The 15,852-nt window shown below is 42.0% G+C and overlaps 1 protein-coding gene across 1 annotated transcript; it reads right to left on the bottom strand.

Annotated features, from left to right (window-relative positions):
• Positions 1-3,507: 3,507 nt before the first annotated feature.
• Positions 3,508-15,591, bottom strand: LOC306937278 (protocadherin-8-like; the record flags this gene model as incomplete). The annotated part of the gene is made up of 5 exons (XM_079520944.1): positions 3,508-3,582; positions 11,944-12,209; positions 12,614-12,747; positions 13,015-13,085; positions 13,225-15,591. The coding sequence occupies 5 exons, from the start codon at positions 15,589-15,591 to the stop codon at positions 3,508-3,510; spliced, it is 2,913 nt and encodes a 970-aa protein (XP_079377070.1).
• Positions 15,592-15,852: the final 261 nt, after the last annotated feature.

Genomic DNA, 15,852 nt, shown 5'->3' with positions numbered 1-15,852 from the left:
AAACATACATACAATACAGTGAGGGGAAAAAGGGGTGTGTGGGAGGATTCAGATTTTATGGGGGCCAGTTTTCAATTGCAGACGTCGGTGCCCTTTGAGAGCGGTTTTGAAGGAGTCAAGGGATTCACATCTCAATGACCGTTGGTATAGGACTTTCCACATTTTGGTGGCATAAGGGTCCATTAGGTTTAATTTTACACTGTCAAGGGTTAAATATGTAATAAGGGTCCATTTGGTTACCAACTCTCCATCATTGCGCTGGGGACCACCTTGAACCCCCCCAAGGACCACTGGTTGAAAACCATTGCAGAGCATATATTTCTACATTGCAGGAAGTATACACAAGAGGGAATGGAAAGAGCTGGATTATAGCTGGAGTAAGATACATATAGTTATAATGTATCCGCTATCATACAATTCTTATGCTCCATAGGATTATTCATTTTTTTTATTTGCACATTAAAAAACAATAAATTTGGAACAACAACATGGATTTAACTACAACAATACAAATGTAAGGAGGTGAATTGACTGGTGCTGCCACCAGAGGGCACTGTGGTATTTGTTTCTGTTCTATGCAGCTGGTGACCTCAGGCCTCCCGTTTTCCGGTTTTTCCTCCCTGAATGTCCCCCAGTGAAAGGTGGGAGGTGCTAGACGGCAGACGGCTGTGGAACTTGAAGGACAACGAACGAATACCAAACGACTCGCCCCTTTTTTCCATCTCGCCCCCAACCGCGAAGAACGGTTGCCCCTACCGTCGGGAACAGTCGCCCCAATGTCCGGCGAAGTCGCCCTAAAATCTCTGGCGAAGTCGCCCCTAAATGTCCGGACAAGTCACCCGTTAAAACCGTTGTATTTCCGAGGTAACAGAGAGAGAGAGAGATGAGAGAGAGAGAGTAATATAAGTAATATAATTTTACTTAATAAAATAGTAATATGTAATAAGTAACACTGATCACCTGGCACAAACACAGGATTTGTAACAGTTTATTTACTTATAAAAAAAAGTTGTTAACCAAATAGATCCTTATAGATCATTAACTCTTGCCAGTGTAAAATAAATGGTTTCAAAGTTGACATAGCAGAATAGCAAAAAAGTAGGCTAGATAGATACAAATACTGTACTTTTCCAGACAGACATAGCAGAATAGCAAAAACGTAGGCTAGATAGATACTCCTGTACTTTTTCAGACAGACAGACAGAAAGACAGACAACGCGACTGCATGGGGGCGGAGGTGGGGGGGCGGTGCTGTCGGGGGCACTCACTGATCAGCCTGCGTCGGGGCCCAATGACATCTAGTTACGCGTCTGACAGCTATCTATCTATCACGCCATATGTCCCAACAAGAGCCCTGAGATCGGCTAACCAGTCTCTCTTGACTGTCCCTGATACACACTTCAGGACCAAAGGAGACCGCGCTTTTGCTGTGGCCGGACCCACTCTCTGGAATGCCCTGCCATTTCATGTTCGCTCAGCTCGGTCTTTGGCGACTTTTAAATCCTTGCTAAAGACTAATTTCTTTTCAATCGCGTTTCCTAATTAAATTAAGTTTACCGTGGCCTTTATAGCCTACCTATGCACTATGTTCCCATGCACCTATGGAACTGCCTTTTGTTTTTGATATATGGTTCTGTTCTGACATATTTTTACATAATGCTTTTCTTTCCTTTTATTCTTGTATTACTCTCGATGTATGTTCTTATGCTCTGTGATGTATTGTGAAGCACTTTGGTTCGACCTCGGTCGTTGGAAATGTGCTATACAAATAAAGTTTGATTTGATTTGATTTGATATGGAAATGGTATAGGCTACAACAACCAGAACAACAGCTGTCTATGGAAATGGTATACAACAATGATCAGTGCAGTGGCTAAACTGGTGAGTAGCATGTTCTAAAATAGGATAAATATGGTAAAATAAACATGAGGCGAGTTATCCACGGCTTTGGGGAGAGTTATCTTCACTTTCTGAAATTCCGGGGCGACCGTTCTTCACTTTTTGCGGGGGCGAGATAGAAAAGGGGCGACCGTACCTGTTACCCAACAGACGTGTGTTTATGAATGCATGAATGAATGAATTTTATTTGTATAGCACCTTTCCAAACATATAGTTACAAAGTGCTTTACAGACAGGTTATAAAACAGGAATCATAAAAACATCAAAACATCAGAAACAATGAAATATGAAGAACAGGTCAATAAAACAATTAAAAACAATATTAGGAAAAACACTTGGCATATAGATGTTTTTAAAAGCGTTTTAAAAGAAGACACTGATTCAGCTAACCTAAGAGCCAGTGGCAGGGAGTTCCAGAGCAAAGGTGTCCGAGCCTCAAAGGCCCGGTCACCCCGAGTGACCAGACGTGTTGCAAGAGGAACTAGGAGGGCCCTATCCGAAGATCTGAGGCAGCGCACAGGGTTATGGGGTTGCAGCAAGTCTGTTATATAAATGGGAGCTAGACCATGTAGAGCTTTAAAAGTAATAAAATCAATTCTGTAGCTCACAGGGAGCCAGTGAAGAGTAGCTAAAATAGGTGTGATATGCTCACGTTTTCTTGTGTTGGTGAGAAGGCGAGCCGCAGAGTTCTGCACCATCTGGAGGCGAGATATATATGTTTTGCTCATACCAGAGTATATTGAATTGCAGTAATCCAGTCGTGAAGATATGAACGCGTGTATGACGGTTTCCAGGTCTGCATATGACATTTTTTTTTAAATTTTAGCGATATTTCTGATTTGATGGTAACATGACTGGACTACTTTGGTGACTTGGGTGTTGGAAGGAAATATCTGGATCGAAGAAAACACCTAGGTTGCGGGCTGAGTGTGTGATGTTTGCGGATAGGGTGCCAAATTCATGTTATGAGAAACAACACAAATTAAAACTTTGGCATTCATTCCAAATGTCCAGTTTGCTACAGTTACTACTTTGGTGTTGAAACTTTGAATTCCTCTAACTATAAAGTTTTACGACAGCAGACACCTTAAGTACAAATATAATTTATGAAAAAGCTACTAGCCTACAGTGAAGTCGGTTCACAGAAGTTGAAGGCTATGTGAGGATTATTTATGTCATAAATCAAATGCCGTTTGCTGCACATCCAAAGTTAAAAACAGGGGTAACTTCTGAGTATGCTAATTCAGATGATTTCATATCTGGAAAAATGGATGATGTTTCACAAATCCTATAATTACGAGCACTGCCCCGCATGTATAGGCTACCAAACTGCAGTCATTTTCTTTTAACTGAAACATGTGTTTAAAAGTGTTTCAACTGGTCTGCCAAATGAGATATTGGCATATTAGGCCTACACTAATTTCATATGCTAATTTATTCTTTGGGTATAGACTATAGGGATTAAGGCTATCATTTGACTTTCAGGATACACAAATAAGTCGATGTGTCCAAAAACGTAGTTCATGCATACTCGGCCTTGTAGAGCAGTACAGGTGGGAGACATAATTTCATATTCTGTGCTTTTATGTATTTTAGAATCAGAGATGGCTACCGCTGCTGCTGCTGTTGCTGTTGCTGCTGCTGACAGTGCTGCTGCACATCTGGAAAGACCTCAGGGCAAGTCTAAAACTCGCATTGATTTAATTTGAAAAATAAATGACACAAAATGAAAGATCCATATTATATTAATATTGTTATAAGTTCCTTAAGTGATTTGTAGACAGCCCCCCCCCCCCCCCCCCCCCACACACACACACACCCAGGTAACAAAAGCAAGGATGTCGACTAAAGCTTTTCAGTACAACAGAGTACTTAAGTAGGAGGAAATTGTGTTAACAGGCTAGACAGTCCAACACCCACCAAAGAAGCATTTAAGTACGGAGGATGGAGTTAGATGGAAAATCTCATTTCCATAACAGAATGGAGGGAAACAGTCTGGCAGAAGGTGTTTCTTTTTTGTCTAGTTCTTTTTTGTTTTTCCTGTTGAATTGTCAGAGTAATCATGGTTTTGCTAGGACAATACTCTCTAAGGCGAGTGGTGGGTGGGGGTGGGTGAACCACTGAACCCTCTATATTCCAAAACACACACACACAAATAAACATGGACAACTGCACACACACACACACACACACACACACACACACACACACACACACACACACACACACACACACACACACACACACACACACACACAAAATACACAGAGACAGCAGTACACACAGAATGATATATAGTCCAGTAATAATGTAATTTGACCTCCAACTAATTGCAAAAAAACCAAACTCAACTGATTTTGCATCTTCAATATATCCTGAATAACAGAAAGAAAGTTGCCTGGAATTGTCTGAGTGGAAAGTGTTGAAAATGGCCTGTACAGTATGGCCACCATTGACATCCTATTATAAGGCAATCTTTTCTAAATTTCCTTATGCTTTAAGTAGCATGTGACATATCAAACTAGGTTGTTGTCATGATGCTGAAGCCATTCCAAGCATTAGTTTTGCATAAAAACACTCATTGGGCTAAATTTGGCCATAGCAACTTGCCAAAATGTAATGAGGTCAGCACATTTGGGCAAGTTGCTATGGCCAAATTTAGCCCAATGAGTGTTTTTATGCAAAACTAATGCTTGGAATGGATTCAGCATCATGAAAACCCCCTAGTTTGATATGTCACATGCTACTTAAAGCATAAGGACATTTAGAAAATATTACCTTATAATATGATGTCAATGGTGGCCACACTGTACAGGCTATTTTCAACACTTTCCCCTCAGACAATTCCAGGCAACTTTTTTTCTGTTATTCAGGATATATTGAAGATGCAAAATCAGCAGAGTTCGTTTTTTTTGCAATTAGTTAGAGGTTGATCCTGTATTTTCCATAGATTTCCTGTACTAATAGCTGCATGCACAAACACTGCATAGTCTCACTGGGACAGACAGAGAGCACATTATGCAAACAAGGGGGTTTGCGTGTGCGGCTGCGAACGTGCCTGTGTGGCGGAGAGAGAAATTAGACTGATTAAAAATCAGGGGGAAAAATTGCAAACTGTTCGATAGATCTCCTTGGGGCTAATTAGTATGTTGAATCTAAAGGCAAAACACACCGTCTGACAAATCTGGGGGTGTAAGAATATTCATGTGTTGTTCTGAGTGTTCTCTGAATCCTGTGTAGAAGTGCCTATGCATAGTTTGTGTGACGAGAAATGCAATCTACAACAATATTCAATGTGCAGCTACAGTATCCAGCTCCAGAATTTCTTTCGCCATACCCATGCTGAATTTGAACTGTATGTCAATGGCATGCCACAGTCTACAAGCAGATTACTTCTTATAGTGCTCGAGGAAGAGGACATTAACTATATCCTTTCCATTGTGAGTTATGCAATACCAGGTAAGGAGAAAGGGGTAAAATTGAAATGACCCTTCTTCTGCAAACACAATGAATATTTGATTCAAGCTGAAGAACAGTCTATCCCTGGATGTTTTTTCCCCTTGACCACATGTGATGTTATCTGCTCAAGAGAGAGCATGACATAATCAGTGCAAGAGCTAATAATGTTCATCTATGCAAATGGAAATGTGAACAGTTTCGCCCCGTGTCCAATCTATCATTTATGAACTTTGGATGTTTTTCCTATTCACCTGCTATCAGGCGCTGCCTCGACCAGCCAGCCCATATGAATATATTCAACAACACACTGAGAACAGTGGGAGAGCTGTTTTATGTTTTGAGCTCCTGAAAGAAATCTGGTTTAATATTTAAACCTCTCTACAGTCTACAGCGTTGAGTACAGTGCTCTGTGTGAATCGTCAATTCCCCCTTGTATGCCTCATTTTATCATAACCAACAGAGCGACGGCAGCCTGTAGCATGCATTGCCACAGTAAATAATACAATCAATTGCACGGATACGTGGTGAGAAGTCAGAGGCCACACATTTAACATTCAAAATTCAGTTTTTGTTAGCTTGACTGTGAACATATATGACTGTGAATATATTCCATTCCCACACATTTAATACAGACTTGATATCTGCTGCTAAGTGATGCAACTTACTTGCACAAGACACAGAGGTACTCTGCCGTATTTATATTTTATATTCTGAGTACACACCTTATGTATATTTGATATTGTTGCTTTGTCATTTGACACTTTACCTCTGGCTTCTCATGATTATCTTTTAAAACTGCAATTTATGGAAGCTTTCAGAGGAAATCATTTCACCCTCTTCTTTACAAATGACGTTTCTATGTTGGAGTTGGACATTTTCTGTGTAATTCCTTTTCAGTCGAAAATACAATGTAAGTTGTATGACAAAATGAAGGATACATTACACCTTACCTTACTCTCATTTTCCTTTGAATAGAACAGATGCTTGTTCAATTGTATTCCAGTAACCACAGTGTGGTAGCACATTAAACACATTCAAGGACAACTTTGGGTTTTTTTCAACCACGGTTCATGTTTTAGGTTGTTATTAGAGAAAGTAAAAGATGAGTGTTAAAAAATAATTATTTGCTGCTTTCTTTTGTTTTAGCGATTTCAGCTATTTTTGACAGGGGGCAGGAGCATTCAAACATGGGGCTTTTTTTTTTACAAAATATTATGGCAATTTCTTTATTATTATTTACTATAGTCCCACTAGACCCTAGGAAATTACATCTGGCCACAAAAGATCACAGGATCTACTGAATGTGAAGGTAGAGTACTGGGGGGATGCCATACTGTGTGTCGTAGGCTCAATATGTCAGTTTGTCACCTCCCCCTTCACTTCAGTAGATCCGTCAAACAACAAACATGGCTGCCCCCACTGTGGTAACTTGCTACCGAATCGATCAGGCTATCAAATCGCTCTATGATAAATAGTTTTTTTACAGAAACGACAGGTTTTAGAAATATCATCATCTGCCATATTTTACCGTGTTTGTTTATATGCTAGTAGCGCTCGTTGACCGTGTTTGTTTGGTTAGCAGCAACCGGGTCACATTGAGAACTACATCATCTGCTTTGCTACCATTTTGATTGGTTGGTGTGAAGCTCTGTGAACCAATCGCCGAAGACTGTCGCTTTGGCTGCCGCTTTGGCAACACCCATCCCAGAATCGGCTGCTGGGGAATGGGCTTTCAGTCTGAATAATGAAGTGAAACTAAATTAAAATGCAGGTTGAGTGTCAGGCTTAATAACGGCTAACGCCATGCCAAAAATCAAAACTTGTCACCAAGTGCCTGATCTTTTTTTTCTTTTTTAACTGAGCACAAAAACTTCACAAACATAATCGTCTGGCACATGGTAGCCTACGTATAAAAACAATAACCAACCACTAGGCTAAACGTCACACAACAGAACATCTAGTCACATCCATACCCCATCATGATCAATGTGTCCTGCTTATACTGTAAGCTAAAAAGGCCCATTTCCATAACTGATAATTGCTAGTCATACAGTGGATAAGGCTGTCAACGCAGAACTTAGGAAGGAACTCTGGTGTCAGACGGAGCCACACCACCTCTCTCCATCTCTCTCCTGTACTCTCTAACCATGTATACTTTATACACAGTATAAAGTATACATGGTTCTGGGCGAGCAGTTTATACAACTGCTCGCCCAGAATCCATTACCTTTGGCAAGTGACATTGTACGACAATGTATTAAGCCCAACATCCCTATTCTGGGGTGGACATTAGCTAAAAAATAGCAGATCTACAAGTTCACAACACATTGCAAGATTGTTTCTATAAGAATGGAGGGTTTAAGTGAATATAGACTTTAATATTCTTACGCTTCCCTCCCTTTCGTTTGTGTATCCAAACCAAACAAACTAGGGAGCACAGGGGATGATGACTTGTATGTTGTTTGGTATGCGGTCAGGTTTAGGCCTGGCTCAGGGAAGAGGACTCCCCTGCATTATGCAATGCAGTCCACCATGGACACCGTTGGAGCTGCGATGGAAGACCATCCTTCTGTATGAAATAACTGCACTGTAAAATCCTGAATTTTTAAGTGCACAAATAGAACCACACAGGCCTGTGTACACACTCTCTATAGTTAATTTAACACATCAAGATTGTACTGTGTGTGCTGGAACAAGCGGTCTGCTGGAGATGGGTATCATTAAATAACAGCAGTGGCTGTTGTGATAATGTGCTGATTCCAGCAGAGAACCCTGGGAGGAGGAACACACTTCTTCATCTCACTGGTACAACTTTCATCCATTGATGATCTACATATATCTACATGTTTTTTTTTTAAATTGCTTTATTCAAAGAAACATTTCAATCAAAAAACAATAGCTAGTAGAAGATCATTATCTCCGCTATATACATACCCCCGCCCTAGATGATCACTACATCTCCATAATGTTTTCTTTAAATGACCTATTTTATACTTTATACTTACTTATACTTTATACTTGTGACTAAATAACAATTACATTGGTTCCATTAGAACACAGGTTCCCTTTTTTTTCCACTTCCTGAAAAGTAACATTTTTTGACATTCCAGATTTCCGCCCCGACAGCGACGATCTGTTTAGTTAGCTCACAAATCTCCACACCACCAGAGACATTTCGAATGAATTCTTCATTGGCCTGTCATAATGCTTTTCCTTTCCCATCAACGGCAGTGAGAGACGACAGTGATCCACTATGAAATGCCCTCATTGTGCAGGGCATCAAGGATTTCTGTGGCTCCGTCTCTCCCGGAGTGCTCTGAAGTGTGAAGTTCTGCTTCAGACAGCCCAAGGCCATAAGGCCATGCACCCGCCAGCGCCGCTGCTGATGCACTCTGTTGCTTCACACGCATGAAAATTGGCTGACATGTTTAGCCCATTTTGACCTGAGATCAGATTCTAAAAATGTCTTCTACATCCTGACAGTTTTCTGAAAAAGCGATGTTTCTATGTCAGTCATTCTTCGATTTTTCAAAAATAGCAGACCTACAAGCTCGTAGCGCGCCACTCGGTGGCGCGCTACGAGCTTGTAGATCTGCTATTTTTCAATAGCTAAAGCATAACATAATGCTAACACCAAAAGGGGTTTCCGCCCAAAACGGGTTAGGTTTGGCATACCTTTGCTCAATCTTTGCGCTGGTTCGAGACCTACATATGTCAGGGCAGTGTGGAGCTCTCGCCGTTTCATTTTGCTCTTTTGGAACTTTATTTATTTAGGAACACATTTATACCTGCTCATACAACATGCAAGTCGCAGGCAGTCCAAGTGCAGAGGGCAAGTTTGTATTGTTGGTTTTTCGGTACTCCTATAATCCCTAAAAGCTTTATTTCCTATTTATTACTCTTTGTTTTATTATTCTTATTTTAGTATTAAAAGCTGTGTCTCTGTTGATTGCGAACGCAGTGAGCATTTACTATGAGACCCAGCAGATCACGTCTGTGTGTCTGTGTGTCTGTGTGTCACGCTGTAACACCACCCGCCCACCACCAGAGGGCGCAGCTGTATCACACACAAAAACACACACACACACACATGCACGCACGCACACACACACGCACGCACGCACGCACGCACACACACACACACAAAAAACGTAACTTAAAAAAAACTTAACTTAAAAAAAAAACTTAAAAAAGGAAAAACGCACACACAAATTTAATTTAAAAAAACTTAACTTAAAAAAAACCTTAAAAAGTACGTAATTTATTCTAATTGTTGTTATTGCAATTTACGAGCTGCGTTCGCTTCCCGCGTTTGCGCGTCTTACTTGTCCCTGTGGGATCAATAAAGGTCTGTCTATCTGTCTTCTATCAAATTGCTCCCTGTGTACATTGAGGCTTATAGTATTTATTTACAGAGAGTCTGGAAGACATGCAACGGTGGTAATCTAAAAGAGGAGATTTGATGGGTATTTTCCTCTTTCCATCCCAGTAACCTATGATGCTGTCATGCCCTAATGACTTGCCAATAACCACTAAAGATTTAATGTCACACCCAATCCTCTCAGGACTTTTCCTGAACTCAGGGCACAGTGCAGAGAACTATAGGAGCCCCATCAAATCTTCGGAATCCTCACTTATAGGTCGCAGAATCAGTCGTGCAGACAGGATGCTCAAGAGCTGCTATCATAGGAAGTCAGGTGATCATTTCATGCAGGACCAATGCAGCCAGTTCAGCACTGTGATATTTCTGGGCCACCTACACTGTAACAAGACTGGGTCCAATAATGGCATGGCTTCATGTAGATTTCGGACTTCATATGTCCAGTTAAAGTCCAAGGTTTCAGCCATAGACCGCCATTCGATAGCTGATGTGGACGGCTTGGCTCTGAAAGAGTGTAGCTCTAGTCGATGTCATACTCTGAGCCAAAATGTGGAAAATCTGAGCCCGCCTTTGATGGGGACGGGACGATGATCGTTATAATTGTTTATCGCGAAATTAAAACTAAGGGTTTCACCGCGTAAAGGCGTAGGAGTTGATATGGTTGTCACTGCAGGCAATGATCATTTGTGTGAAATAATAAATAGTCTGACTCTGAAATGAAGATTTGATTTTCTTCTTTTCAGTGTATATATTGGTTTTGTCTGTAGCTGAATTAAGCTTTACTGACAGAACAGTGTTCTCCTTCGGGTATGAACCTTAGCTTGCTACTATTAATTTTTTAGTGCATATATTCATTCCTCAATTGGTATGTTTGAAGTTCACCCTAAACAGAGCAGCAGCATCCACAAAATATTTTGAAGGCCAGCCAAACGGAGCAAAAATGTAATGTTAATATATATATGTTGATATATATAGTGTGTGTGTGTGTGTGTGTGTGTGTGTGTGTGTGTGTGTGTGTGTGTGTGTGTGTGTGTGTGTGTGTGTGTGTGTGTGTGTGTGTGTGTGTGTGTGTGTGTGTGTGTGTGTGCGTGTATCACTTTTACCACATCAATACATCACCCAGGGGCACACACAGCTCCATATATGACAGCAGTGCCATCTATTCATGCTTGAATTGAACTGGAACCATGATGAAATGTGATAACAACAATGCATTCATGCAAGCATCTTGTTCATGTCAAAGCATATAACTGACTATTTACAGAATAGCACTATTCCAGCCTTTGTACATTTTAGAAATACAGGCTAGCTTGGAGAAGTTTGAACAGTTAAACACAGGTAATCATTCATCCGTATCTTAAAATACAAAAATAGCTGATCTACAAGCTCACAACAGGTGCCAACACATTCACTATTGAATAAATAGCCCAAAATAGGGATGCCAGTTTGAAAATGTTTTTTTCTCATTATTGCTCGCACTCAAGTTATAGTGCAGAACCTGTACTGCTTTGTAATGTAAGTGCAAAACGCACATTACTAGTCTTCTTGAATATTTGACTTAACTTACTGGAGTCTTGACTTCCCATTTAGAAATATTGATGATACTAAAATGTTTCTGCTTATACAGACTTCTGTATACAGAATATAACATGTATACAATGACGCAATGTGACATAGTTCTGTTTACACAATGCTGTCCAACTGTATATCATTTCCCCATTTTCAACTGCCAATAAAGCTCCTTTGAATTGAAATGAAATTGACTTGCTGTATAACGTAAGTTCCTAAAATGGAAATGAAATGCACAAGAAACACAAGGAATACATTATTTTGATTTAATTGGGTACAAAAAATGGGTAAAAAATAACTTACAGTCCACAAAATTATGGTCCTTTTTCTTTCAGACAATTTCATTATTTTGTATATATTAACAGTGAAGATATACACGACTGATTCTGGCAGTCAAATAATAATAATAAAAACATTACATAAGCAATGATATATACAATTCACTTCGAAAGAAATGTACATCTGCTGACCAATTATTTACAACTAATATTTACACATTTTGTGTTGACATCTGTATTAGCTTATCAATGGCACGATATTATGAATTAAAACATGGTTGCAATTTCAAATTCAGTTGCCACTGTCACAATATTTGTGTTCTGCTTCATGCTTATTCCACCCGCTCCAATGCCAACCTCCCGCTGATGATGGGAGAAGTAGGAAGGGAGGGTCCCTGTCCTAGAGAAGGTCTGCATCGTGCTCCTAGGTTTGGGAAGATGTGTGCCATAGCTGCTGAGATTCCAAGCGTGGGGATATGCATTGGGATTGTTGTAGACTGGCACTGAGGAATAGCCTATTGTGTATGCATGCGTGTCTTCGGGGGCCTTGAAGCTCTGGCTTGGAATCACACAGTAAGTGCTGTGCGAGTCCTCAGAAAGGGTGCTGCCAGTAGTGGATGAATCTGAAACAGAGATAGACACAAGTATAAGTAACAGAAACAACATTTAATAGAAACGGAATCAATGCATAAACAACAGTTTTACAGTATTGTGCAACATGCCATGTACACACAGTGGTGGAAAGTAACTAAGTAGCCGATCTACGAGCTCACAATGCGTCGCGATCTGCTATTTTCAATAGATTATTATACATTTGAAAACGTTCTGCACAATTCTACTTTAGGTACATTTCGATACCAATACTTTTGTGCTTTTACTCTGGTACATCTTGAATTCCGGACTTTTACTTGTAACAGAGTACTTCAATATTGCACTATATTGATACTTTCACTTAAGTAAAACATTTAAGTACCTTTTCCACCACTGCAGTTACAGTGTGCTAAAATACAACATGTGGTGAACTTACTCGTTGGCCCAGGCTGGAAGGTGCTGAAGTTCTTCTTGCCTCCATCACCACTGATGTCAGAGTCGCTGTCATTGAAGTCACTGTCCCCTTTGCCGCTGTCCTTCACGCTCAGCTGGTCAGTGTTCCCAATGCCACTGTGAACACAATCAACACATATTATCAACCACTGCACCACTCTAGGTTGATTATTGATGTTTCCTTTTTTCCACTTATGAGGCCTGTCTGACACTACCCCCCCCCCCCCACACACACACACACACACACACCAGAGGACAACCACAATTATACTGTATGTATGCCTAGTGCATGTCAAGTACCCCCATGCAGAACAGAGGGCAGTGACTGTGAATAAATCGCCTCCCACCAGAGACAAGAAATTATATTTCAGTCGGTGTTCTTACCTCACTTGCAAGCAGTATTTGTCCCCTTGCCACACAGATGTTGGTCGGAATTGCTTGGAGGGCAGGAACATCTGAGGGAACAAACAAAATAGCAACAGGGGGTTATTTTCCATTTTTGGTACTATAGCAGCATAATATAATATAAGGCAGCACTTGAAAAACATCACAAGCCTATTTAAATACATTGTGAATCTGCAGCAGTGTACACACCTTTGTCTCCGAGTCTTCACTTTTCTCCTCATACAGGCAGGAGTCGTCAAGAGACGATGAAGTCCTCTCGTGGTAGAAACCTCCACTGTAATGGTTTGGCTCTGTCGAGCTCTGCATTGAAACAGACGTCCTGTCAAAAAGTCCATGTGACACCTCATCCTTAGAGTCCTGGTTTTGCTCTCCTTGGTTGAGTGTGCACGTGACGGCAACGATCACTATTGCAATCAGCAACAATGCACATCCCCCACTGAGCATAATAATGACTATTAGTGCGCCATCAAACTCCAAAATTGAGTTTTCTTCACCACTTGGCCGTAACACAAAATGACCAACAACTTGGTCTTCAGAGGGCTGCATGTCTGAAACTACAAACCTAATGGTGGCACTTGTAGAGAGGGGGGACCTGCCATTGTCACTCACGGCAATTTTCATTTCTAACACGTCTCCAATTTCAGCTGTCAGCCATTGTGATAAAGCAATCTCTCCGGTGTCTTTATTCATTGTAAAAAGCTTCGGGTCACCTTGTACGATTCTGTAAGAGAGCTCTCCATTCATGCCTTCATCCTCATCTTCAGCCTTGACACAAAGCGCCCGATACCCCACCGGTGCATTGTAAAGCAGGGGTACATCAGCAGAGTCATTTTGCAGTATGGGAAAAGTGACACGTGGATAGTTGTCATTTTGATCAACAACTCTGATTTTGATTGTTGATGTGCTTGATTGCGGAAGGGAACCGTTGTCTTCTGCCTGGATGGTCAATTCAATCTCCTGAAGAGTCTCATAATCAAAAGATCTCAAGGTATACAATGACCCTGAAAGTGGATCTATAGAAACATAAGTTGACATTGAACCCCCTCCTCCGGGCACTTCTGAATCTAAGACTTTGTAGGACACTTTAGCATTCTTTCCCATGTCAGGATCACGTGCAATGACAGTTGTCACATAAGAGCCCGGGATGTTGTTTTCCATAACCGAAACTTCATAGACGGACTTGCTAAAGAAAGGGGCGTTGTCGTTCTCGTCCGTCACGCGGATAGTATACTGTCGGATGGTTTTGTAGGGGGGACTCCCGTGGTCCTCCGCCACCACCGTCAGGTTGTACTCCGGGATCCTCTCTCGGTCCAGAGCGCCGGTCGTGACGATCATGAACGTGCTGTCCCCGTAGGCCTGCTGCAGCTTGAAATGCGCGTGTCCGTGGAGGCTGATGCGCACGTAGCCGTTGGGACCGGAGTCTCTGTCCGAGGTGCTGATCAGGGCCACAAAGCTCTCCGTGGCCGCGGCCTCGGTGATGTAGGCCACCCCGTCGCTGCTGGAGGTCATCGGCTTGATGTTGATCTCGGGGGCGTTGTCGTTGACGTCCACCACGTCCACCAGCACTCTGCACGTTGACAGCAGAGAGCTCGCGCCCCGGTCGGAGGCTTTGATGTTCAGCTCGTAGGATCTCTTCCTCTCGAAGTCGACCAGCGCCTTCAGGGTCACGTCGCCGGTGTAGGGGTCGATGTTGAAAGTAGACGACGAGCCGGCGTCGACAAACGCGTACACCACTTCGCCGTTCACGCCGTCGTCCTGGTCAAAGGCATGCACTGTCAGGACACGGTGGCCCACCGGGGAGTCTTCGTAGAGTTCAACTTTCAGCGAGTTGTGCTCAAACGTCGGGCTGTTGTCGTTGAAGTCCAGCACTTTTATATGCACACTCATTGAACCAGATTTGGGTGGCACTCCGCCATCACTTGCTGTCACTTCCACTGTGTATGAATGCTCCACTTCTCTGTCCAACTCTTTAATCAGCACGAGTTCAGCCGATTTCACACCATCCTCTCTGTTGCGCACTTCAATCGTGAAATGACTGGTGGGAGACAGCGTGTAGTTTTGAATATAGTTGTCGCCCACGTCCTGGTCAACAGCAATGTCCAACGGGAATCTGGAGCCAAGCGGGACATTCTCCAAAATCTGCAGATGGGTCTCGTTCTGAAGGAACACGGGTGAGTTGTCGTTGATGTCTCTGACCTCAATCTCAACATGAATGAGTTGAAACTTTTCTTTGGAGAAGGCCACAATGTCAAAGGTAATAAAACAGCGCGGTGAACGGGGACAAAGCTGCTCTCGGTCAATAGTTTCTCCGACACTCAAAAGTCCATCGTTCTCCCTCATTACAACCACAGACGAGTTTGTTACTTGCATGAAGCGGAAAGAGGTCTCAGGGTCGTCAGCTGGATCAATCTTTAGGTCTTGGGACAAATTTCCAATCTCTGTCCCAGATGCATCCTCTTCGTAAGTGAAATACCTTGTGGCTGTACACTGAACTGTGCATAAGAACAGAACAATGACCGCACACTGCCAAACTCCTCTATTCTGACAAAATCCCATTTTTAATGGTTACGATGCAATGTAAAAAAAATCCTCATCAATGATGCAGCCAAAGTAGGCCTCTGTGGTGTGAGGTCGAAGTCACAAGTGGTTTAAGCTACTGAGTTTGCTGGTGAACTATAAAGGCCTGGCCTATGCAAATTAGTTACGCCCTCGACCAATGGGCATCCAGTGGTCTACCAAACGGGGCACGTTTGGTTCTGTAGCAAATGGCCATTGCCCGTGACTAGGGAATACAAATGGCTCCTAAGATAAACTTAC

This window comes from Electrona antarctica (genome assembly GCF_951216825.1).
Source record: "Electrona antarctica genome assembly, chromosome: 14".
NCBI lineage: Eukaryota > Metazoa > Chordata > Actinopteri > Myctophiformes > Myctophidae > Electrona > Electrona antarctica.
The sequence above is the reverse complement of the archived record's forward strand: the minus strand, read 5'-3'. Positions and strand labels throughout refer to the sequence as shown.